Here is a 21792-nt window from a genome sequence, read left to right as displayed (position 1 = left end):
GATGAAAATTTAAGTGACGATTGATTCGCACGTTCATGGCGGACCTGGTGTAGCCTAGTGTTCGCTGGGGCGCTGTGGTGATGGTGAGGTCATTTAACACGGAATTTAAATAGAGCTCGCAATTTACTCCCTCGTTTAGCTGTTGTCGCAGTTTTTCACTTCGGCAGAAGGGGTCAGTCTTTTTTGGCCATGAACCCGTCAGCCCATAAATCGGCAAAAAAGCTGGATCAAACGACACAGTTTTATGAACAAAACAGAAGTATCAGCGCCAGTTTCGGCGTCGTGAGTTTCCCTACTAACAGCCTAAACCTCACCTCATCAGGCGATAAAGATCACACGTCGCCAGCTCGTCTCACCCATCCACATCGAGTTCGAGCTTCTAGCGTGTATAAACAACAGGAAGTATCCCACTCGGTGTGCTATCGGTCTCCAAAGTCAAAGTCTGATGACGCTACACTTCGCATACGGCAAACTGTAAACACGCGCCTACAACTCGTGCGCTGTACGGCCTACCGAATGGGTACAGATAAACGCCATATCAACTCGTTCAAAGATTCGGGAAACTAGCCATAAGCTGTTTTTAGAGAACGGCTATCGTAGGCGCTGAGAGAAAGGGAAAAAAGATTATCAGCCGCAGTCTGAGGGTGGGTGAGGGTGTGACGGGTGAGGGGTGACGAATAAGTGTATTATGACGTTCGATGGAGTGCACTGACAGAGCGAATCAGCTTGCATGTGTGTATACAGGAGCGGGTCAGGTTCAGCGTTAAGTAGAGGGTACAGAAGCAAGCAAAGCCATAGGTCATTAGGTGTTAGGAAATAGGCGTGAAGTAGGAACTCATCACGCACCGAGATGAAGAGCATCCACTGGCACTTTCTCATCTATCAATTTCGCATCTTACAATTTTATAACCTATACCTTTTCGGATATCAGTGGTGTCGGACGCCGACGTCGCTGGACGACCGATCATGATCGTATTCAACCGGGGTGAATCAGAGCACGACGCATAGCCTGAGCGAGCCGCCAGACACGGGTGGCGAATGCGAATGCCGATGGACACGAAGAACCGAGAGGCTGAAGAATCGAAGCCGAGGGTCCGAAGCTTGACGCCGCTCATGAGACAACGCTGCGAGAAGGAGTGAACGTAAGTGCACCGCAGTTATCTGAATCTAACAAGTGTCGAGCAGGAGGAAGGCCGTCGAGAAACGTGATCCTGACAGCGATAGTCACAACGCACATAGGAGAAGTATACATAGGTCCCTATTTACCGCGTTTTTCTGTTCTGGGGCTTGGATCGAATACATACATACAGGAAGGAAGGAAGAAGGAAGGAAGGTTTATTCAGGATACAAAGTGGGCCCTTAAGGACCAATATCCCTATCCGTAGCAGGAGTTGTTGAAACTTGATCATAGGCCTATATAGCGCTGAGCGGCTCGTCTGAATCAGTTTTCATGTACGGGTCAGGGTCAGTTCTAGGAGGGAGGTAACGTCATAAGTCATTCGCCAAAAGATGTAGCGGGGGCTCACCATGCACCGAGATGAAGAGCGTCCATTTATGAATGTCATTTTTGAACTTATCAGACTCGGGTGTCAGTGGCGCCGAGGAACGCTGAAGTGAATGAGAGTACTGTGCACAGCGAGCCGTCCAGGACGGATAGACACGAAGAACCAAGGACATAAAAAATGAAGGTGAGGATCCGGAGCTTGAATAGAGACGTTGCGCAATGGTGAATTTCTCCATTGGAGCGTCCGCCAAAGTGGGGCGGTCACGCGCCAAACCGAATGGTGAATTTCTCCATTCCGCAACGTCTCTAATGAACGTAAGTGCATCAAGGAACAACTGGCAGGTGTTGAACAAGAAGAAGAAGAAGAAGACTCTCGAGAAACAGGCGTGAATCTGGTAGTGTAGTGTAAGGCTGTAGGTCCCTATTTACCACATCCAGTGACGAGTCAAAAGGGAAAGGCTTGTAGCAGTTTGCATATACGGGTCAGGTTCAAGTCAGTTCTATCGGGAGCAGTCAGCGTAGTATGCGGTGATAGTAGGAATTTGTCACGCACCGAAGTGAAGAACATTTTTCTAAGATGTCAGTGGCGTCAAGCGTGTTCGGAGACCGACGTTGCTTGCCATTTTGATCGTATGGAATCGGGGTGAATCAGAGTACGTACAGTTCGTAGCAAGCCGTCCACGACGGATGGACACGAAGAAGTGAGGATCCGGAGCTGAGCACCGAGACAACGCTGAAAGAAGGAGCGAACGTATGATAAGTGCATCGAGGGTCGAACACAAGTCGAACACAAGTCGAACAAGAAGAGTCGGTCCAAAGGTACTCGAGAAACGTGATGCTAAAACCGATGGTGTACGGACCTATTTACCGCGTTTTTTTTCTGGGATAGAACAGGAGTTGTTGGCCACGAACCCAACGCCGAGCGGCTCGTCCTGCTAGGAATTAAACCTCACCTACGTACTAGGAGTTCATCACGCACCGAACTTTATGAGATATCAGTAGCGCCGACGAACGTGGAGTGAATTAGAGTACTTACTGTACGCAGCATACGCAGTAATCCGTTCAGGACGGACAGACGGGCGGACACGAAGAACCGAGGACACGAAGAACTGAAGTCAAACTGAAGCTGAGAATCCGGAGCTTGACGCCGCCGTTGATACATGGAAGAACGAGGAGGCGAACGTAAGTGCATCGAACACAAGTCAAACAAGAAGTCCTCGAGAAACGGCAAGCCAGAGACAGGCGTGTCTCCAGTGAGACACTGACACCGATACCTGCAGGTCCCTATTTTACCGCATTTTTTTCTGTTGGGTCAGGAAGGGTCAGGGGTCCTTGATCACAAGCCCCTGAGCGGCACGTCCGAACTCACGCTCACGCCATGTATCCCCGAGAAATCGAAATACACAAGCGTCCACAACTGATAAGGATTCGGAACGTGCCCATGGCCACTTCTGAATCATTCCCTGAGAACAAGAACGCGAGAAAGGCTTAAGCTTCTAATTCGACGAGAATGCGAGAAAGAAGAGGAAATACACGAGAAAGAAGAAGGAATACACGAGAAAGAAGAGGAAAGAATTCGAAGCGGGCCGCCATCAGTCATCTGCACATCTGGATCAACATCGATCGTTGGCTAAAGAAAGGTTATTTCAGTAAAATCCGGGATGCAGGGGAGATATGTAGATGGTGGGTGCGATAATAGGGATGGGGATGATAAAGCGAAACTGCGAAACTGCGAGGCTATGTAAGGTTGTGGACAGAAGACGAAAAAGGCTTAGGCCACGTTCTTTTTGTAGCGCTCGGGTCAGAAGAATCAAGATAGAGAGAGTCAGCAGGGACGGGCAGGGACGAGTAATTGTTTTTCGGGTTTCCTGGCGGACCTGAGGGCAGGAGGACGAAAGGGAAGAGCACGAGGGCGCGCTAGTGCTAGTCTCGTTTTCTCGCTTGCGGCTGCACACTAATCTAACTCACGCACGGACATACCACTACACACACTCCCCGCACCTTGTTTGCCTCCCCCCACTCAGCGTCTATCGTACCTCCTCACCTACACCACTACTCCTCGCGTTCACCTCGACTCAATCGACCACGTATACTACCTGCTTGCTCGCTCGTTCCATACCCTTCCACTCACTCTTCACAAAGGGAGAGATCAAGGAAGGTCGAAGAGAAAGAGAAGAAGAGAGAGGACTGCGTGGAAAGCTTCGCGGACCCGAATCAAAGCAGTCATCACATAACCTGTAAACTCTCACTCGATACCTCCGCGACACGACACGACCACGAATGGAACGTCTGCTTCCGGTTCAGGAGCTGATCCCACCTGGCCTGCCCGACGTCGTCTATCCCACCGCATCCAACCATACCCACCAAGACGAGAGGCAGGCGAATGGATACTGGGTGGCGGGGGATTACGTTTATCAGGGTGGTGGTGGAGGCGGACCCGACATGGATCCTTCTTTGAGCTCGACCTGGGCCCATTCGCACTCTCACTCCATCCCTCATAATAATATGAATACGGCATCGGATTCCCACTCCCACTCGTACTTCTCGCACCCCCATCCTCACCTCCAATCGCTCGACGAACAGCACGGTGCTTGGTCTGCACCCCATAGTCTGAATCAGATGGACGACGGCAACGGATACGCGTCGATGGATGTCGGTTACGACGATCAGGACCAGACGGGATACGCATATAACGCTATCGATTATTCGGTCCGTTCTTTCTCTCCCTCTCTCTCCCTTTCTCCCATCTCAATTTCTCCATCCCCCAACTTCGCTTCGTGATCCACCCGAAATTGACGCCCGTCCCTCCCTCCCTTCCTTTTCGCGCATCAGAACACAGATCCCCAGCTCTACTACGCCCAATTCCACTCTCCCACCTCGCACTCGCACTCTCAGTCCCATCACTCGGTCTACCATGATCATACCGCAGGAGATTATACCCAATCACAGCCCCAGTCCCAATCGCAGTCGCCCGCCTTGAACTTGCGCACGGACCCGAACTTTAGCGCCGTCCCCTCCCCCGTCGTCTCGCCTCAGCAATATTACACCCAGACTCAGTCGCCGTACCCTCAACCACAACCACAACAGCAGGAGGGTCAGCAGGGATGGTACACGAATTCGCTCTCCATGGGCATGGGTGTGCCCGTGGATTATTCGGCATATACGCATAACGTCCCGAAATTGGAGGATTTTACTATGCGGGAGCCGGTGGCGATGGCGGAGGCGGTCGCAGAGGGATACTATCCTCCACAGTCGCAGTCGGCGTCGCCTGAGTCTCCGCATTCCGATCATGGTCATCAACAGCCGTCGTTCTACGACCCCGTCCCCTCCTCCGTCGCCTCCACTGACGCCACCTCCACTGACGCATCCTCTACCAGTCCTAACTCCTCGGTCCTTGCTGTCCAGGATGGCGCGGGCGATATATCATCTTATTTCGCATCAGTGAACACACAATCGCGCGCTCAACCCCTCCCACTACCACTACTCGCCACTCTGGCGTCTCCTCCTTCGTTCCAGGGCGATATCCAAGGTCATTCGCACTACGCCGCGCACACGCATCCCGGGGCGATGCCGCAGATGTACACTACCCAACCACAACAGCCGCACTCGAATATGGCCTCGAACACGACGACGACGACCACGACCACGTCCCGACCTATCATCCTCTCGCCATCCTCAGAATTGAGTGGCGCATTGGACGAGAGTGCGATTCGGTCCGGGAGTCGGAGTGGAGGTGGGGGTGGGGGCGGGGGTGCGTATGGGAGGAGTCGGATATCAGTGCCAGGACCAGGACTAGGAGCAGGACCAGGACTAGGACCAGGACCAGGACCAGGACCGGTGTTGGGGAGGGGAACGGCCCCGGATGTGAGTTCGAAGGCTACGGCGGCGGTGACGACGAGTTCAGCTGCGAGCTCCATCGGTACCACGCTGTTCACGACTTTACCACTTGACGGATCTTCAGCACATTCCACCGCCACCTTCACCTCTCCGTCCATGCCCCATTCGAAATCCACCTCGCAACACCCTCAGAACGAAGTGTCAGGGCCGAAGACGCAAGGATCAGGACGGAAGAAACAAGGCGCAGGCCAAACCCAAACCCAAGGCCGGAAAAAATCGAAATCGAAATCCAAGTCGAAATCGAAAACTCCGAAGAGGTCCCCGACGCCCGTTATGGATTTTTTGCAGCCGCCGGGGTGGGTTCAGGATGATACAGACGATACAGACGAGTCGGGCGATTCGGGCGAGGAAGAGGAAGAGGACGGGGACGGGGGGAGTGGGCAGGAGGACGAGGACGGTGATGATGGAGAGCGTGGACGAACGCATATGCATACGCATACAGGCAGGGATATGGATATGGATCAGGAGGGCAGTAGCGGAAGGAATGGAAGGAGTAGTACTTGCGAAACCTCTCTCACTCCTTCATCCGTACAAAGACAAGCAGCCTCGGATAGAGCATACCTCATTTCCCTTATCCCTCCCACCTCGACCCTAGCGACAGGCCTGACTTCGACTTCGACCCCGGCGACAGCGACAGGACAGACGCCGTACGTGTATCATAACCATAACCGATACCCCGTCGAGCATATACTCCCGCATACACATTCGAACCCACCCCAGCCTCCTCCGAACCCGCTCATGCAGACGCTTGGGTATCCCCTCCCGCCGACGACATCGCAACAACAACAGCTGCCGCCGCCACCGCCACCACCGGTTTCCTCACAACAACAGCCGACGATTCAGCAGCAGGAGGAATCGAAGAAGACTGAACAGGACAAGAAGAAGACTCGACAGGACAAGAAGAAGAAGAACACACAAGCACCATACCCCCACGCTCACGCTCACGCTCAAGTCGCGCCTCCGCCGCCTGGGTTATTGAGACCGCCCGTGTTTGGACCTCTTACTGTGGTTTCTGTGCCTACGTCTTCATCTACGTCTGGACCTACGACGACGGTGGCGGAAGCGGCGGCGACAGGACCTATGTTCGCTCCTGCGCCTCCACCCACGTCTGCATCTGCGTTCAAACCCGCCCCCGCACCCGTCCCTCCTCTAACGTCTACATCCACGCTAACCACCTCCCCCTCCACCTCCACCTCCACCTCCGCCAGTAACAAATCCACAACCAAACCCAACATCAAATCCCGTCCCACCCCCGCTCCATCCACCTCCACCTCCGCCCCCTCCGCCCCATCCACTTCCACCGATTGCAACGCCCTCCCACCCGGAAGTGTCGGCGCAGGCGCAAGTGGAAGTGGGGGAAGTGGAAGTGGGGGAGGGGGAGGGATGCTGTTCGTGCAAGATGAAGCCGCTTTTCGGCCTACGAAACCGAAACCGCTTCCGAGGGCGCAGCGCGAGAAGGAAAGAGAGCGCGAGAAGGAGAGGACGAAGGAGAAGGAGAAGGGGAGGAAGTTGGCTGTTGATACGACTTTGGGGTCGGGCTCGGGTGGGATTTCACCGGTCACTGCGACGGCACATGGAAGGGGGAGATCACAGTCGAGGGCTGGTGGTTCGATGGGAGCAGGAGGAGGGGGAGGGGGAGGAGGGAGCTGGACGGACGCACCGTGGACGACGACGCCGTTGCCTGTTTCGCCCAGTGTAACTGTGTCTTCAGCGTCGGCGTCGGCTTCACAGTCGAGGATGCAGACGCCCACGGCGACCGTTCCATCGCAGCATCCTTTCGCTTCTCCACCAACTTCGACATCAACGCCGACGTCTTCGTTCGTTCAGTCAAATCCGAATCCGACTACGAATCAGGGAGTTCCTTCGCGGTCACAGACGCAAACGCAAACGAATCCATATCCACATCCACATCCGCAAACGCAAACGCAGACGCAAACGAATACACAGCCTCGGATCCCGCCCCCGCCTCCTCCGCCTGCACCGTATCACCCCGGCTCAGCATATTATATCCCGCCCGTATCGCGACTCAAGCCACCGAAACGCGCGCCTCAAGCCCCGCCTCATGAGCATCTTCACGAAGAGACTGCGAGTGCGAGTGGGTCTGGAGGGGGGATTGCTGTCGGTGGAGCGACAGGAGCAGGAGTAGGAGCAGGAGCAGGAGCAGGAGTAGGAGTAGCAGGGGTAGGGAGAGCAAAACGGAAAGCGAAGCCTGCGCTCGCGTGTCTTTTTTGTAGGATGCGGAAGATCGCGTGTGGGCCGCCGGTGCCGGGGAGTGGGGATATGACTTGCAAGTGCGTGTTTCTTGTCCTCCATTCCTGTCTGCTTTTCTGTTTTCTCCGTTCGCGTTCCTCCGTGGGGTAATTAGAGGGTAGGACGTTGAACTGATTTCTTTCTCTTCCTTTCTTCTTCTCCCCCTTCATGTCATCTATAGCCAATGCGCTCGGAGGTCGAGGAAATGCGAGTATCCGACCGAGAGCAGAAGGGGGCAACATAAGCGGAAGGAACATTCACATTCGACGGGGACGCCTGTTGTGCCACCTAATCTTGGGGCGAGCACGAGTACGATGAGCATGAGTATGAGTATGGGTGACGCTGGGTCGAGGACGATGGCGATGGAGGGTATCAAGATGGAGGGGAGTGCGGAGGGGATGAGTTGTGTTGAGGGAGGAAGAGAGGAAGCGATGGATGTTGATGGGGATGTGAATATGCAGGAAGAACGAGATGGGGAGGAGGGACGGGATAGAGTGAGGGTTAAGGAGGAGGGGGCGGAGTAGATGATGTAAGTGCTCTTTGGGTCGAGGGTAGGGGTAAGGGGTTAGGTTGGGTAAGGGTAGTGTTCCGGTTCCGAATTTCTCTGGTCTGTTTCTTTGTTCTTCGTCTCTCGATTCTCTCGATTTGCTTCCTTTCATTGGGTTCTATGGACTCACAGGTCTATACCCCGTCGTACATATTGTATCAATAACACCACTCTACTCACGTCCGCGTTTTCTTGGAGCTATCACAGAATCAGATATCGTCCCGGCCGTTTTGATATCGCCTGCTTTTTTCTATTTGTCTGTCTGTCTGTTTGTCTGTCTGTTTCTTGATTATTTTGCTTGCGTTCTGTTGTCCACACCATGGAATGTTCTTCGTCTACGATACCCTTCCGTTTCCGTTCTTATGCTCTCTTTCTTTGTCTATCTCCTAATCGTATCTCCCCCCTTCATTCCCGTCTCGTTTATTACTTATCTTTGGGGTCTGCTTTCTTGTTATGCGGTCGTAGTAGTTGAAGCTGAAGTTCTGCGTAGTTATATCTTGCTACAGTATGCTAGTGTTATGCTTTATGGTACATATCAATTTCGTTCTCTATGCAACTTAAGTATTCCAGTCTTGTTTCTCTGTACGCGTGTGCATGCCACCAGCTGGACACACCCTCCACCCAACACAACGCATGTTCGAATTCCTCCTCTTGCCCTCGCAGAAACGGATCCCAGTCAGTGTACTATTCTGTCGGCGCAGAACGCACGTGCACTCCTCCTTTGACTTGACGAATTCTGAGCGTGCAGGATGACTGGAACAGAGACTTGCTTAGACTCGTTTTCTTTCCGTGCAGGAAACAGGAACTATCGCTGTGTCAAAGCCGTCGCACCCAGCAAACAAACACGGAGATAACCCACACCGTACGGCGTTCTAAAATCATTCACGCGCGCGCTTCGAGCCGCTTCCAACGGCCGGCGTTCATGCACAATCCCGATCGATGTGATAAGAAGCCCGAGCGGCAACGGCTGGCCAATCGGCTTGCGTGGACGAAAGTCAGGGGACCTTGGTCGGGGTTTGTGCGGCGTCTAAAAATGCGGGAGGGAGTTACAAGTCACCGAGTTCTGACTTTTGAGACTTCCTGAGGTTGTGTTTGACCTTTTCCCCCTCGACTTTTGGACGTTGCGAGTGATAGTGCTATTGGAGACTGCTGCTTGACTGGGTCTCTATCTGCTTGATATCTCTGCTTGATCTCAGACGTCGAAGTCTCTTGGTTCGCCGTTGCATCTCTTTGCTTTGTGTCAATTTTGCGTCGTTGGGTCAACTTGAAGTTCTCACTCGCCGGATACTGGAAGTTGGAGCATTAGAGACATACGACCAGTTGGACAGTCAGTTTCCAAAGAAGGGCATCTGTCGACGTCTGTACGTAGTGCTTCCTCAGCTTTTATGCTCAATCATTTTTGATGCTGGTCTCCATTTAGCTCTTCGTTCTCCGATTGCTTTGACTGTTTGCGCTGCCTTATCCCCCTCGCATAAGGGCCGTAGCCTTCCTCATAACTTCGGGTTCGATCAAAGGTACGTCTGCAGGCATCATACATCATGATCGCACCGTCGACTCCGGCCATTCTTTTTTCTGCCGCTCATGCCGCGCCTCGCTGCTAACGAACCGCGCGTTGTTCGTCCAGGCCTGCGACTTGCATACATACGTACAACTACCGCACACCACAGCAAAGCGTCTGTTAAAAGTACTACAAGGGGCTGTACTTGACTCTAGCGAAGACGCTTCGGTGAATTCTTATCCGTACTGGTAAGTTTACATGACTTTATCTTGATTACGATCCACCCACTACGCGCCCGACTTCGCTGTCTCCGCTTTTATTCTTACTCCTATCTTTGAAGTTGTGATTTATATAAGTACTGAATACGTCCCTCTCTCTATCACAGTCGCCCGTTACCACCATATCCCCACTACCGAAACTTCACCAGCGTCAACGCCACTCCCCAGTGGACCACCTCACATCCATTGTCATCTCGTCATCTCTGCATTTTCCCGGATTCCCACCAGCCGACCACGTATCGTCATGGATCGGTTACCATCCGAACTCCTCCTTCACACCTTCGAACTCGCCACCGCAATCCCAAACCTCCCTCTCACATCCGCCTTATCCTCTTTCGCTTCCCCATCTCCCTCCCCATCATCGTCTCCGTCCTCTCGCACATTTCCATCCTCCTCCTCCTCCTCCATCTATTCCCCTCCTTCTCCTTTCGCACTTCCAAACTCTTCCTTCCCTCCCTTCGTCGTCTCCCCCGACTCATACGGTGGCACCGAAGATCTACTCACTTCTATACGGACTAGTCGAGCACTCGTGAGCGTTTGTAGGCGATGGCATGGATTGGCTATGGGCGGTCTCTATAGGGCCTTGCCGATCTGTATCGATGCGAAGAAGGACGGCGATGTCGACCTATCGAGGCTCATCCAGCTACGCGACACACTCGTACGATCAGCGCAACACTCCTCCGCCGATGACCATAACGGAGGTGGTACAGATCGACCTGGCATCGGCAATGGGACACCAGGCAAACACCTAGGCCATTATACCCGCTACCTCCTCTTTGCATCTCTCCCGCCGTACGAATTATGCAAGCCATATATCCCGACGATCAAGCAGCTGAGCTGTGATATTATCGCATTGCTACCGAATCTGGCGGTGTTCAGCTATAGGAGCAGGTCTACGATTCTGACGAACATGATTCCTGTGTTGCTCGATACTGCTGGTCGCTCACGAGGTTGGAGTAGCGACGAGGATGGAACAAGAAGGGAAAGGGAAGGAAACCTGAGGATGGTGCATAGCGTTTGTGCGGCGAGTTGGAGGGACGTGGAGGGTGGCGTGGGATGGGCATTAGGACGGGATGATGAAGGAGGGGATGGTGGATGTGAGGACATACGGGCGTGGCTCGTCGGGGCAACTACGGGGACCAGAAGCCTTTGCGCGGATTCGAGTCCTTCAGGAGGGGGTGGAGGAGGACGGACGAGGTTATGTCCGAGCGAGATGTTGAAATGGAGGAGGTTAACGTTCGCGAGGGTCGTGTTGAGCTCTGCGTGCGACTATTGTTGCCACCTTCAACCACTCTCATCCGAGCCCGGCTCGAATCCTCCGGAAGTACCGTCGTTGTCTTCATCTTCGGCTTCGACGTCTTCCCACGAGCCACAACCGAACCCGAACCTCACCCAACTCTTCCTACTCGCCACCCACCCATCTCACGTCCACAACTTCCCCGCGTCATCCGACCATTCCCTATACGCCAATAACTTCCATACCAACCACGGTCCCGACCCGATCGACACGACCCTCCTATGCGTCACCTCGCCTTGCACGCGGCGTTTCCTCCAGGTTCAGGGCCGGTACCTGAAGACCGTGTATATCGACGTCGATTATTTTGGGAAAGAGGCGTTGCAGGAGCTTTTATATCTGTTGACGAGGTATTCTTCTCCGTCTTCGGGTGGGAGTCCAGATGGAGAGGCAGGCTCAGGGTCAAGTTCTGGGACGTCCTCGCCTACGAGTTCTTTCTCTCCCTCAGGGTCTGTAACAGATTCGGGATATTACTCCGGCTCGATCTATGACGGTGTCGGAGGAGAAGAAGAAGGGAGATTGGGGTTGAACGTGATTTTGTTGTTGGATCGCTGGGACCAGTTTCCTTCGGATTTGCATGTCCCGGTGGGTATCAAGGCGTTGGGTGTTCATGTGAGGACACCGTGGAGGAGTCATCCGTGGCATGTTTCGAAGGGGTTGAAGAGTGCGAGTATTACGCCTTATTCTGATTCGTTGGAGCAGGACGGGGAAGGTGGCAAAGGAGTCGACGGAAGTGGTGGCAGCGAGATTGCGAGGATGGGTGGGAGGAGGGTGAGGGGAGGGTTGGAAGTGATTAGATTCTTTAATGAGGAGAAGATGCCGGGAGTGAAGGCTGTTTGTGCGAGAGTATTCGGGAAGGGGCTGCGAGTTGAGGATGTGGATGATTGGGGAGGTTGAATGCCGTTGTTATCTGTCGTGTCGGATTCTTGACTCTTTAGTATATTTGTTACATACATATTGCTACAGACATTACTACTGGCTTCAGAGGTTAGATATCCTCGCAATATTTGCACGTCTGCAGTATACTACTGCTTGCGATCCACTCCGACGCACCACACATATTCTACGCAGCTTGACGTTTCTTCATACCCTTTATGTTTACCGGCATTGCATTCTCCCTCCTACCAACAAATACATACAGGGGACAACAGGGCCTTACGCCATCCTGATTTTATTTTTCATCGCTTTCCATCTGAGCCTCAAAATCCGATAACTCGAGGTTATTCTCCTAAAGAATTACAGATCAGTTCGGCGTGGCTGGGTTAGCATGTTGTACTGACTGATGGAGTAGACATCGGTTCATTGCCCATGTGAGAGACATTAATATGTACCTCATGAGTCTCCGGCTACATATACCATTCATGTATCAGCACGCCGTATAGAGAGCAGAAATGAAAACGCTCACTTTAGTTGTTCTGGCTCCATTACTCGAAAATACGATGGTGGTAATATTGTTTGTCATGATATCGTTGGACGAGAAAAGGCTGGCACGACCGTTGAGTCTGCATGAAAATGATAGAGTCAATCAGATTCGGATGCTCGTTACGAGATATTTTGTGGCATACGAGGCCAATAAGGTGTTGGAGTATACTGTTCAATGAAGTGTGTAATGTTCAGTCAATCACTTCGGCTCCACGATGGCGCAGATAACTAACGACGCACAGCGGGGGCTTGTCGTCATAAAGAATAGGAATATCCCTGAGAGCAGTCCGAATGTGCATGAGTCGCTCATTCTTTCATTGTAAGCATATGATCGCACCACTAGTGGGCATGCTCGCAACCTTACAACGTGATATCAGGGTGTCAATAATGTGTTCAAGTAGAGATATTTCCGCGCTCACGAACCAGAGAGATCATTATCAATTCGGAGATGCTTGTTACTAAACTTTTAGTGACATTGTTCGCTTATAAAAGCTCTTGCAACTAACCTAGTGAGGAGTCCTGTTTCTGATACAAGATAAAATGTCAGACGTTTTAGTCAGAGATAAAGGTCGAGGAGAAGAAAGTCCGCGAACCTATAGTCCAAATGGCAAGCTTATCAAGAATTCTCTGCGTCCTGTTCTCATAATGAGTAAAGAATTATGTTCATATTGTGATCGACTCACTGGCGGTGCGGAGCCTTATTCCTGTATACGAACCAACACAAACAAATCGTATTATACGAGTCAACCGCCGCTCCAAGAGAGAGCACGACGAAGATGAGAGGCTGATATCTCTGTACCACCAACGCCAGATCGCCATCTTTGTACAGCACAGCACTCACAGGGATGGCCATTCCCATGTGCCCAAGGATCCCGACTCCTGATATGAGCGGTACCCAAATGCTGTGGGCCAGGGCATGTAGGCGTCTTGCAAAGAAGAGCTACGGTTGAGGGTGAGCCAATGTATGCGTTCTGTAAGGTCGATGGAACCGTTGCTCACTTGTACAAGAGATGCCAGGGCAACGGATATTGTGATGGAGAAACTTAGGGACCATGAGGCCCTGAGAGCGGCGGTGAGATCGCTGAAGTGGATGATTGTAGCTTGATAGATCGCAATGTATAGAAATACAATGTGTGCAGTATCTGCAACCCTATGAGTACGGGAAAACCTTTTTTAGCGTTTGAGGGGCCCCGAACAGATGATAGATGTACAGCACAGCGTGTAGCTGCATGTATGGGTGTTACACAGTCAGAGCCCTTTCGGAAGATTGTAATTGTGATAGATCCCTACGATGAGCCTGATGAAAAGACTGTCGTTGAATTTCAACTGATAGTAGTTGTAGGACTGCACAAGCATAACCCCATAGAGAATCGAAGAGCACAGGACACCAAGTTCAAAAGCCCCAAGAATCGGTCCAAGGGATGGTGTTACAGTGGCCATGATAGGGATAGAGCAAACAGGTGTTTGTGCGCAATCGAAGAGATTTTATACCACAGCTGTATCGCTCCAAGCAAACAGAAGGACAGTCCTCATCAACCAGCCTCAGGAAGATCTCGCGTCCATGAAAGGGATAGCAGCCGGAAATGATGCATCTGAATTTATCCCACTCGTCAAGTAAAAATAAGTAAGAGCTTGCACAGTGGAACGATGGAGCATATTTGCAGCGTGGAAGGCCTTTGAAATCATCTGCTAGCTTCGGCTGATGGAGTCTGTTATGTGGGTTGTTAGAATATTCTTTGATGAGGGGAGGTCATTCAAAATTACTGCCGCGTTCGTTCTGTGGCTCATTCAGTAATTCAGTATAACATTCGGACTATCCGACTAATTATCCAGGCCCACAAGGACTAAGATTTGTGCAATGCATCAGGAAGTTGATTAGTTGATAGGTGAGATCTTCCTCAAACGTGTCCCAAGTTTTTTTTTGAAACATATATGGTCTATTATTGCCCTTATGTCAGATGAGAAGACACTACATCTCTCCACAGATGTGATGGTCTTAGTGCGATGCAAGCAGGGAGATCACGAGTAGATGTCGGGGATCATACATATCAGCGAGGAAAGTATTAGACATACTTAGCCTACTGACACGGACACTCTAAGTTCAATGTTTTACTGAGATACCTTCCGAGACATACAGACCAATGAGACTATCTTCACAAGTACCGCAGAGAGCAGGACTTGAATCCGAGATGTCCCACAAGCGTCTGGAGGGGCAGACCGTGACGAAGGGTCGCTGCATGGGTCAGATGACGTCGCAGACGGCATTGGCATGGAAGGTTATTAGTTCGAATGCAAAGCTAAGGTAAGAGTATATTCCTCAAAGTACTATTGGTACCCACCGACATGTCTCTTCTCTGTGTTGTTGCCGTGGAGTAAAAGATTCTGCGGAGCTGTGGGCCTACATCTTCCAATCAGCCGTCCCTAAGCCGTGCCACAAGATCTGAATCAGACTCACACTCTGAACTGAGACGGGATCTATCAGACCCCCTTTTCCAACCCTTTTCCTAACATGATCCAGATCATAGTGCAAGCAAATATCGGAGCGCTATGGTGTTGGAACTCTACCAGGGTTTAGCGGTTGTGAGTTTTCGACGAGTTTTCGATCTGGTCCGCTTGACACAGCGGGTCGGGCCGCCAAAGCTACCGGCGTATGCCGCACGCCCATTCATGCCGCGTTTTCCTGCTTCAAGTCAATTTCATCATTTATGCATGTCGTGTCAAGTTATCTCTTCATCAACATCACACTCAGGGTTTTTCTTTCGCAACTAGCCTATACTCTGTACAGTATATGTTTGTTTTTCAGGGAACAGACCCCAAACAGACCCACTACGGTCCATCGCACCGACCTAAGGATGTTCACTCTCGTCCGAGTTCGCCGAGGGTCTACGGCGTCCGCGGACTATCAGATCACCCGCCGAACAGAGGGCCATTCCCCTTGTCACGGCTGCAATCATACCTTCCCGCCTCCATAAAAAGGTAGTCCGGACGGGCACGACGACCTGCCCTTTACATTGCCTTTACAGTGCCCTCACATCACCAGGAAGCCGACGGGTACTTGGATCAGCGTCGGACGTTTAGCGCGCGCTGAACCCCTCTTTGTCTCTATATATATACGCTTTGAGGGGTATTGTGGGTGATACCCTCTCCCCTTCCCCAGTTGCTCTCAACACTTCTCTGGTGGACGCTACGATCCTTTCCTGTAAACTACATAGAATCAGGTAGAGTAAGACGTTCGTTTCACCATGGCTAGTACGTTTGCTTCCTTCTCTTTGAACGATCCTTTTGAGGCCGGGTGCGACGATATGTTTACTGACCTGGTTGTCTGCTCATTAGATGAAACCTCCGCGATTGGTGATTCGCTGTACGACTACATACCCACCGAATGGGTCTGCATCATCTTTATCGCCCTCTTCTCAATAACCACGAGTACGTTCATCCCTCTGTTCCGTCTGCTATGCTCTCCCTTCCAACCATTCTTACTCAATCACTCCCCGTCCTCCTTGCTATTGTATGAGTAGTCATCCACATCGGCGAAGCCACGAAATTCCGCCTATGGTGGCTGTTCCCTACCGCCGTCGTCGCCGGTATAGCAGAGATCATTGGTTGGGCGGGTCGATTATGGAGTTCACACTCGCCACTTTCGTTGAACCCGTACCTCATGCAGTACGTATTTGCGCTCTCTTCCCCTTGGCTGGGTAACGAGGCGGATCTTTCTCCTGTGATGTACTAGTGCTGATACAGATGCTATCCATTTCCCTTGTGCGTGGGTGTGTGTGCATACAGGATCACGACCACAATCATCGCGCCGACACCCCTCGTAGCAGCAAACTTTGTGATTCTTGGTCGGATCATCGGGATACTGGGGACGCAATACAGTCGTCTAGGACCTACGCTTTGTATGTCTTCCCCTGTTGCCTTCATTTCTTCGAACGCTTCGCCTTTCATTTCCTCTGCCCGACCGTTGCTCGACCGTGAACATTCAACACGTTCCGCAGTCGAAATCTGCATCTATGTTGCAATCACTTCGCACTGTTATTCCTATCCTACCCCCTTTATTCGCAATTCGCATACATCGTACTCACGCTCACACATCCATACCAATACTCACACAACTTCGTCCCACCCTATGCAATAGATACCATCGTATTCTGCGCATGCGTACGTTTTCCTTCCCTCGATGTCGTACCATTCTCTCCCTTGCTCTCTCACACTAGGCGTGCTTTTTTTTCCCTCTTTGTGAAATCATCGACGCGGTACTTTGTAGGATACGATCGCACTGGTCGTGCAAGCAGTGGGTGGAGCTAGCGCATCTGCAGCGGTCAAATCTGGACACAATCCCGCCAAGGTCAGCCAGTTTTCTTCTCCCAGCTCAGTGTCATTCGTCCTTCGTGTATCTGACCATCGTCGCTATATTCACATGCTCCAAAAACGCAAACAGGGCGGAAACATAATGCTCGGCGGCATCGTCTTCCAGCTCGTCGCGATCGTAGCCTACGTCATCCTCGCCTCCGAATTCCTGTTGCGGTACTACCGCGACTCTCCCGTTCGCTATTCATATTCTACCACCGTCACGGATAAGGACGGGAACGCTGCGAAGGTGACGGGCGAGGAGGGGGGGAGGGGAAGGGTGGATAGGAAGATGAAGATGATGTTGTTGGGGATGGTGGGCATGACGATTTGTTTGTTTATCCGGTGAGTTGGATCGTTTTGGCGCTACGAGATACGAGAGGCGCGGAGGTGTCGGTGTATGGGAGGCTGAGTTGAGTTGGTTGGATGTTATTGTTATTGTTATGCAGGTCCGTGTATCGAACGATCGAGCTAGCGGATGGGTGGACGGGAAGGATCATCTCTACGCAGGTCTATTTCAGTGCGTGTTCTCTTTCCTCTCTCTGTCCTCTTGACCTTTCCCTCCCTCCCAAGCCCTTCCTTCCTTCCACCATTTCAATCACGCTCCCAGATCGTAAATGACGCTCATCGTCCACGTTACTAACCACCGACCACGACATTCTCTCCCTCCACCCTCACAAACCACAAACAGACGTCCTCGACGGCGCAATGATCACCCTCGCCATGTTCACCCTAAACCTCTTTCACCCCGGCTTCCTCCTCTCTTCCCCGCCCGCCAACGCATCAATCAAAGAACTCGACGGTGAGATTCCGGGAACTGAGGTGAATGGAAGGGTCCAGGAAACAGAAAAAGAAGGGAGGACGAGCGAGGAGACTGCTTGAGCTTTAAGATTGCGGTTGTGATCGAGGGTGGGGCCCGGTGCGGGATACGCTGAGTACTAGTTGAGGTGAGATCATCGCTCGGGCGTGTGGGATGATTATTATTATAATGATGCGTCGATGGAACGCGTTGTGGGGATGATGTGGATGGCCCGGGATCTGTCTCACCCTCTTCTTATCGTTCTCGTTTCTGATACTGTACGTAGGCTACGCTTATCATTCACTAGTTTCTCGGTATTTTGTAATATTAATGTAGAGGGGCACTTTGGAGGATACGTGCTTGCCGCAAGGCGCAGCTATTTAGGAGAAGCACCTACATAGTCGTGAGGAGTCCTGTTAGTGTATGCTCTTTTGACAACAGATCTCTCGCAGCCGAGGCGTAATCAATCAGTATACAGCTATGGGAATCGGCAGCGAGCGTAGCTTACTTCATGCAGAAATCAAAAGTTAAAGAAACATACGCGCACCGATTACACAGCAGCCACAAAGAATCGACTCAGAAAAACGCAACGTGACCGACACAATTAGCTACAATCGTCGTGATCCACTGAGTTCTTCGAAAAAGAAGGGGTTGTACTGTACACAACTGACGAGAGTGGGATTCGAACCCACGCCCCCGGAGGGACCAGATCCTTAGTCTGGCGCCTTAGACCGCTCGGCCATCTCGCCATACAAGGTTCATCGCTGAGATAGGCCACATTCGGTGACAATTGTCATACATGCGGAGGAAAACATACAGCCCCGGGAATCTACTGAAACGACCATGAGTCTTGAGTGATGAGAGACGTAAAGAATTCACCGGACGATCAGCGTACATACTCTACCACCTCGGAACGGGGACGCGTCTATATCTGGCGCTAATCACGTCTCAATCGCGACGCAAAAGCCCCTATTTGCACCATAACGTACCATAGCAGCGCAGAACCCACAAGGGATCGCGAACCTCGAAACCTAGCGGCGCAAAACCCTACCCTAGAAGAGCTGGGGAATAAAAGTGTATAGCTAGTATGGGCGGGATATGTGAAGATGAGAGTAGAAAGACTCAAGGACTCTTGAGAAGCCGAAAACATAGAGCACATCGGCCGCACGACCCGTCGACGGCGTCAGCATCAATCAGCGAGACCGGATTATGGTGACGAGTGACCTGCGGTCAGTGTGATTGAACGGCTTTCCGTGCTTGTACCGTCAAGTCCACCAGAGTATTCCACCTCTCAAACTGTTCGTATCTATCAAACACCTTTAGGGCCCCTTCGGCAAGTCGAGTCGAGTCGGGTTGAGTTGAGTTGGATCGAGTTGTGCCTCGTGACCACGCTGAGTCACCTAGTGACAGTGTGTGATGGGGTCCAGGGTCACCCGGTAAAACAGGGGCCGGTCTACACCGTGCCTATCTTCCCTCATCGCCGCCCGCGATGAGCTCAACGATGGGGAAGGTGCTTTACTTGTAGAATTCTGTCCACCGAATGAAACTGAACGAGGCAAGTATCATGGAGAAGCCTCAATTATTCCACACATTTCGATGTATTATTCAGATATACAGTAAGTGCACCTTAGTCCCATCCGGAGATGGTGCCGGTGCGTATGGGCTATCACGGACAATGCGCGGACATGGTCGGGAAATCACGCAAAGCACGGACGACTCTTCCTGAGGTCAACTCGGCTTCCTCCGTCCAAGAGTGACAACGGGCCTGTGATCCGACGGCAAGAGCAACTCGAGCTCCCACGAGAATTGGCGGGGAAGCCCAACTCAACCCAACTCGACTCGACTTGCCGAAGGGGCCCTTATCCAGAAAAAAGCAGAGAAGATTCAGGCCGCAAGAATGTTCAGGAAGGACGGTGAAGCGGAGCGGCGAGGCTTTGCGTGAATCATCCAAGAGAGAACTGCTCAGCGAGATGACGCAGAGCACGTGCCCGCTCTCCCAATCCAATCGATAACTCACCCACTTCGTCTCCATCCGATATCAATAAATACAACTCCCCGCTCTCCCTCTTGCCTTCTCCCTCTTCTCCCCCACCACCCACCCAACACCCAATCCATTTTCATTGTCATTTATCCATAAAGATGTCCCAGGCCACCCTCCCCGACCTGCCCTATGCCTACGACGGCCTGGAACCTTACATCTCCCGTCAGATCATGGAGCTTCACCACAAGAAGCACCACCAGACCTACGTCAACGCTCTCAACGCCGCTGAGCAGGCCTACGCCAAGGCGTCCACTCCCAAGGAGCGCATCGCTCTCCAGGCCGCTTTGAAGTTCAACGGTGGTGGTGCGTCTCTCTCTCATCCTTTTCCTCCCCTCGAGGTAAAGGGGAAATCGCCGGACTCGGAGTTCTGATGGCGATTCTTCTGGACTGCAGGACACATCAACCACTCGCTTTTCTGGAAGAACCTCGCGCCGTCTGCCGTTGAGAAGAAGGGCCACGGGGGTGAGCTCAAGGCTGGTCCCCTCAAGGACGCCATCGAGGCCAAGTGGGGCTCGCTCGACGTCCTCAAGAAGGAGTTCAACGCTGCCACTGCTGGTATTCAGGGTTCCGGCTGGGGATGGCTCGTGCGTTTCTCCTCCTTCTCTTCCTTCTCCTCCTACTCCTCTTCGCTATCGTATTTGTTTGGTCATCTGTTTCGTTTGGGACTGGGAATACTTTTCGGGCGTGATGATTTGCGGCCGTTGCGTTTTGCGTCTTGCGCTTTGAAAGAATTCGCACGCAAGTCGTCATCTAGTTACGCGCCTACGTAATCTGCATTACACCGCCTCCCCCTATCTAGATCTCTACCCTTCTCAAGCCCCTATTCCTCCTTCCTCCTTCCTTCCTCCAGCGCATTCAACGTGCTTTCTCGAATCTATGCTATATGCTGACTACGAACGTGGCACCAGGGCCTGAACCCATCGGACAAGTCCCTCGCTATCGTAACCACCGCTAACCAGGACCCGCTCCTGACCCACATCCCCATCATCGGCGTCGATATCTGGGAGCATGCGTTCTACCTGCAGTACCTCAACGTTAAGGTCGACGTGCGTACCCCTCTCTCTCCACTCTCCGTATCCTTAACTGGAGGTCGATATATGCGTTATATACTTACCGCGATTTTGATGTGATATAGTACCTCAACGCGATCTGGAACGTCATTGACTTCCAGGAGGCGGAGAAGCGCTTCGTCGAGGGCGCTTCGGCTAAGCTCTGAGCTTCTCCTTGAATCTTTGCTGTAGGATGGCTGTGGCTGTGGAATGATGATTCTTCATTCCTTGCTCACGCTGTACATAGGATGATGGAGAACGGAGAAGTGAAGTGAAAACGCGATGTATGCTTTTCGGATGCTTGGTATGCGGAATGGAATTATGATGTTTTTGTATGCATATGATGAAGCGGTAGTGCACACTGCAATGGAACTTGTTGGTGTTTGGACGAGGATGAGAACTTCGAGGAGAGCTACTCATACAGAGAGCGCGGTGACAGAGATAAGATCTGGCTTGGTTCAATGGTTGGATTGTCGTCCATGCACTGGCACATGCGGTGTCTCCCTTTCGGTGGGACGACCTACACGCGTACGCAGGACGACGACGCTCGTTCACGCCATTTACGCCACTGTGGCGTACCCTTTACATGCGCGCCATGCTCTGATTGAACTCTGACTTTGAGGCTCCTTCCGTTCTCTCCTGAGTCGCCTACACTCCACCGTCCGAGCTCCCGGATGCACTCGTTACCTCCTCCTTCACATTTTGCCTTCCGACTTTTCGCCTTCCGCCCTTCTCCATCGTGTCCTTTCGCCATCTCTCCCCTTTCGCCACCCTCTCATCCCTCCTTTTCCTCTATGGTACACTCACAGCGTGGTCCAAAGCGTCAGACTAACACTTGTATTGATATGCCGCACATCGCACCCTAT

The 21792-nt window shown here is 52.1% G+C and overlaps 5 protein-coding genes and 1 non-coding gene across 6 annotated transcripts; 4 read left to right on the top strand and 2 right to left on the bottom strand.

The window, feature by feature from the left end:
- Window positions 1-3784: 3784 nt before the first annotated feature.
- On the top strand, window positions 3785-5454 carry STEHIDRAFT_130560 (uncharacterized protein; the record flags this gene model as incomplete). Its single annotated transcript, XM_007303285.1, has 3 exons — window positions 3785-4213; window positions 4337-5259; window positions 5295-5454. The coding sequence occupies 3 exons, from the start codon at window positions 3785-3787 to the stop codon at window positions 5452-5454; spliced, it is 1512 nt and encodes a 503-aa protein (XP_007303347.1).
- Window positions 5455-9255: 3801 nt separating this feature from the next.
- On the top strand, window positions 9256-12171 carry STEHIDRAFT_138890 (uncharacterized protein). The gene is made up of 4 exons (XM_007303284.1): window positions 9256-9559; window positions 9619-9712; window positions 9823-9944; window positions 10082-12171. Exon 4 carries the CDS (start codon window positions 10219-10221, stop codon window positions 12163-12165), a length of 1947 nt encoding a protein of 648 aa, XP_007303346.1. The 5' UTR covers window positions 9256-9559; window positions 9619-9712; window positions 9823-9944; window positions 10082-10218; the 3' UTR covers window positions 12166-12171.
- Window positions 12172-12439: 268 nt separating this feature from the next.
- STEHIDRAFT_156024 (uncharacterized protein) lies at window positions 12440-14130 on the bottom strand (the record flags this gene model as incomplete). Its single annotated transcript, XM_007303283.1, has 13 exons — window positions 12440-12496; window positions 12549-12614; window positions 12674-12770; window positions 12834-12858; window positions 12931-12966; window positions 13028-13049; window positions 13114-13141; window positions 13197-13215; window positions 13284-13324; window positions 13374-13630; window positions 13690-13840; window positions 13902-13915; window positions 13981-14130. 13 exons carry the CDS (start codon window positions 14128-14130, stop codon window positions 12440-12442), a joined length of 963 nt encoding a protein of 320 aa, XP_007303345.1.
- A 1383-nt stretch (window positions 14131-15513) lies between these two features.
- Window positions 15514-18217, top strand: STEHIDRAFT_96027 (RTA1-like protein). Its single transcript, XM_007303282.1, has 9 exons — window positions 15514-15939; window positions 16024-16116; window positions 16209-16353; window positions 16474-16586; window positions 16826-16848; window positions 16955-17035; window positions 17129-17382; window positions 17487-17557; window positions 17729-18217. Exons 1-9 carry the CDS (start codon window positions 15933-15935, stop codon window positions 17917-17919), a joined length of 978 nt encoding a protein of 325 aa, XP_007303344.1. The 5' UTR covers window positions 15514-15932; the 3' UTR covers window positions 17920-18217.
- Window positions 18218-18503: 286 nt separating this feature from the next.
- STEHIDRAFT_t126 lies at window positions 18504-18585 on the bottom strand. Its single transcript has one exon. It is a non-coding gene; the product is annotated as a tRNA-Leu (tRNA).
- A 1390-nt stretch (window positions 18586-19975) lies between these two features.
- STEHIDRAFT_138887 (manganese superoxide dismutase) lies at window positions 19976-21313 on the top strand (the record flags this gene model as incomplete). Its single annotated transcript, XM_007303281.1, has 4 exons — window positions 19976-20180; window positions 20271-20461; window positions 20786-20923; window positions 21013-21313. 4 exons carry the CDS (start codon window positions 19976-19978, stop codon window positions 21091-21093), a joined length of 615 nt encoding a protein of 204 aa, XP_007303343.1. The 3' UTR covers window positions 21094-21313.
- Window positions 21314-21792: the final 479 nt, after the last annotated feature.

This window comes from Stereum hirsutum, assembly GCF_000264905.1.
Source record: "Stereum hirsutum FP-91666 SS1 unplaced genomic scaffold STEHIscaffold_6, whole genome shotgun sequence".
NCBI lineage: Eukaryota > Fungi > Basidiomycota > Agaricomycetes > Russulales > Stereaceae > Stereum > Stereum hirsutum.
Note: the sequence above shows the minus strand (reverse complement) of the source record. Positions and strands in the feature narration are given on the sequence as shown.

Excerpts from the sequence above, each read along its gene's own strand:
- STEHIDRAFT_138890 (XM_007303284.1), top strand. The coding sequence starts at position 10,219 with ATGGATCGGTTACCATCCGAACTCCTCCTTCACACCTTCGAACTCGCC.
- STEHIDRAFT_96027 (XM_007303282.1), top strand. Across the intron at positions 16,117-16,208 it reads CCTCTTCTCAATAACCACGA|TCATCCACATCGGCGAAGCC; the intron begins GTACGTTCATCC and ends TTGTATGAGTAG. Across the intron at positions 16,849-16,954 it reads CCATCGTATTCTGCGCATGC|GATACGATCGCACTGGTCGT; the intron begins GTACGTTTTCCT and ends GGTACTTTGTAG.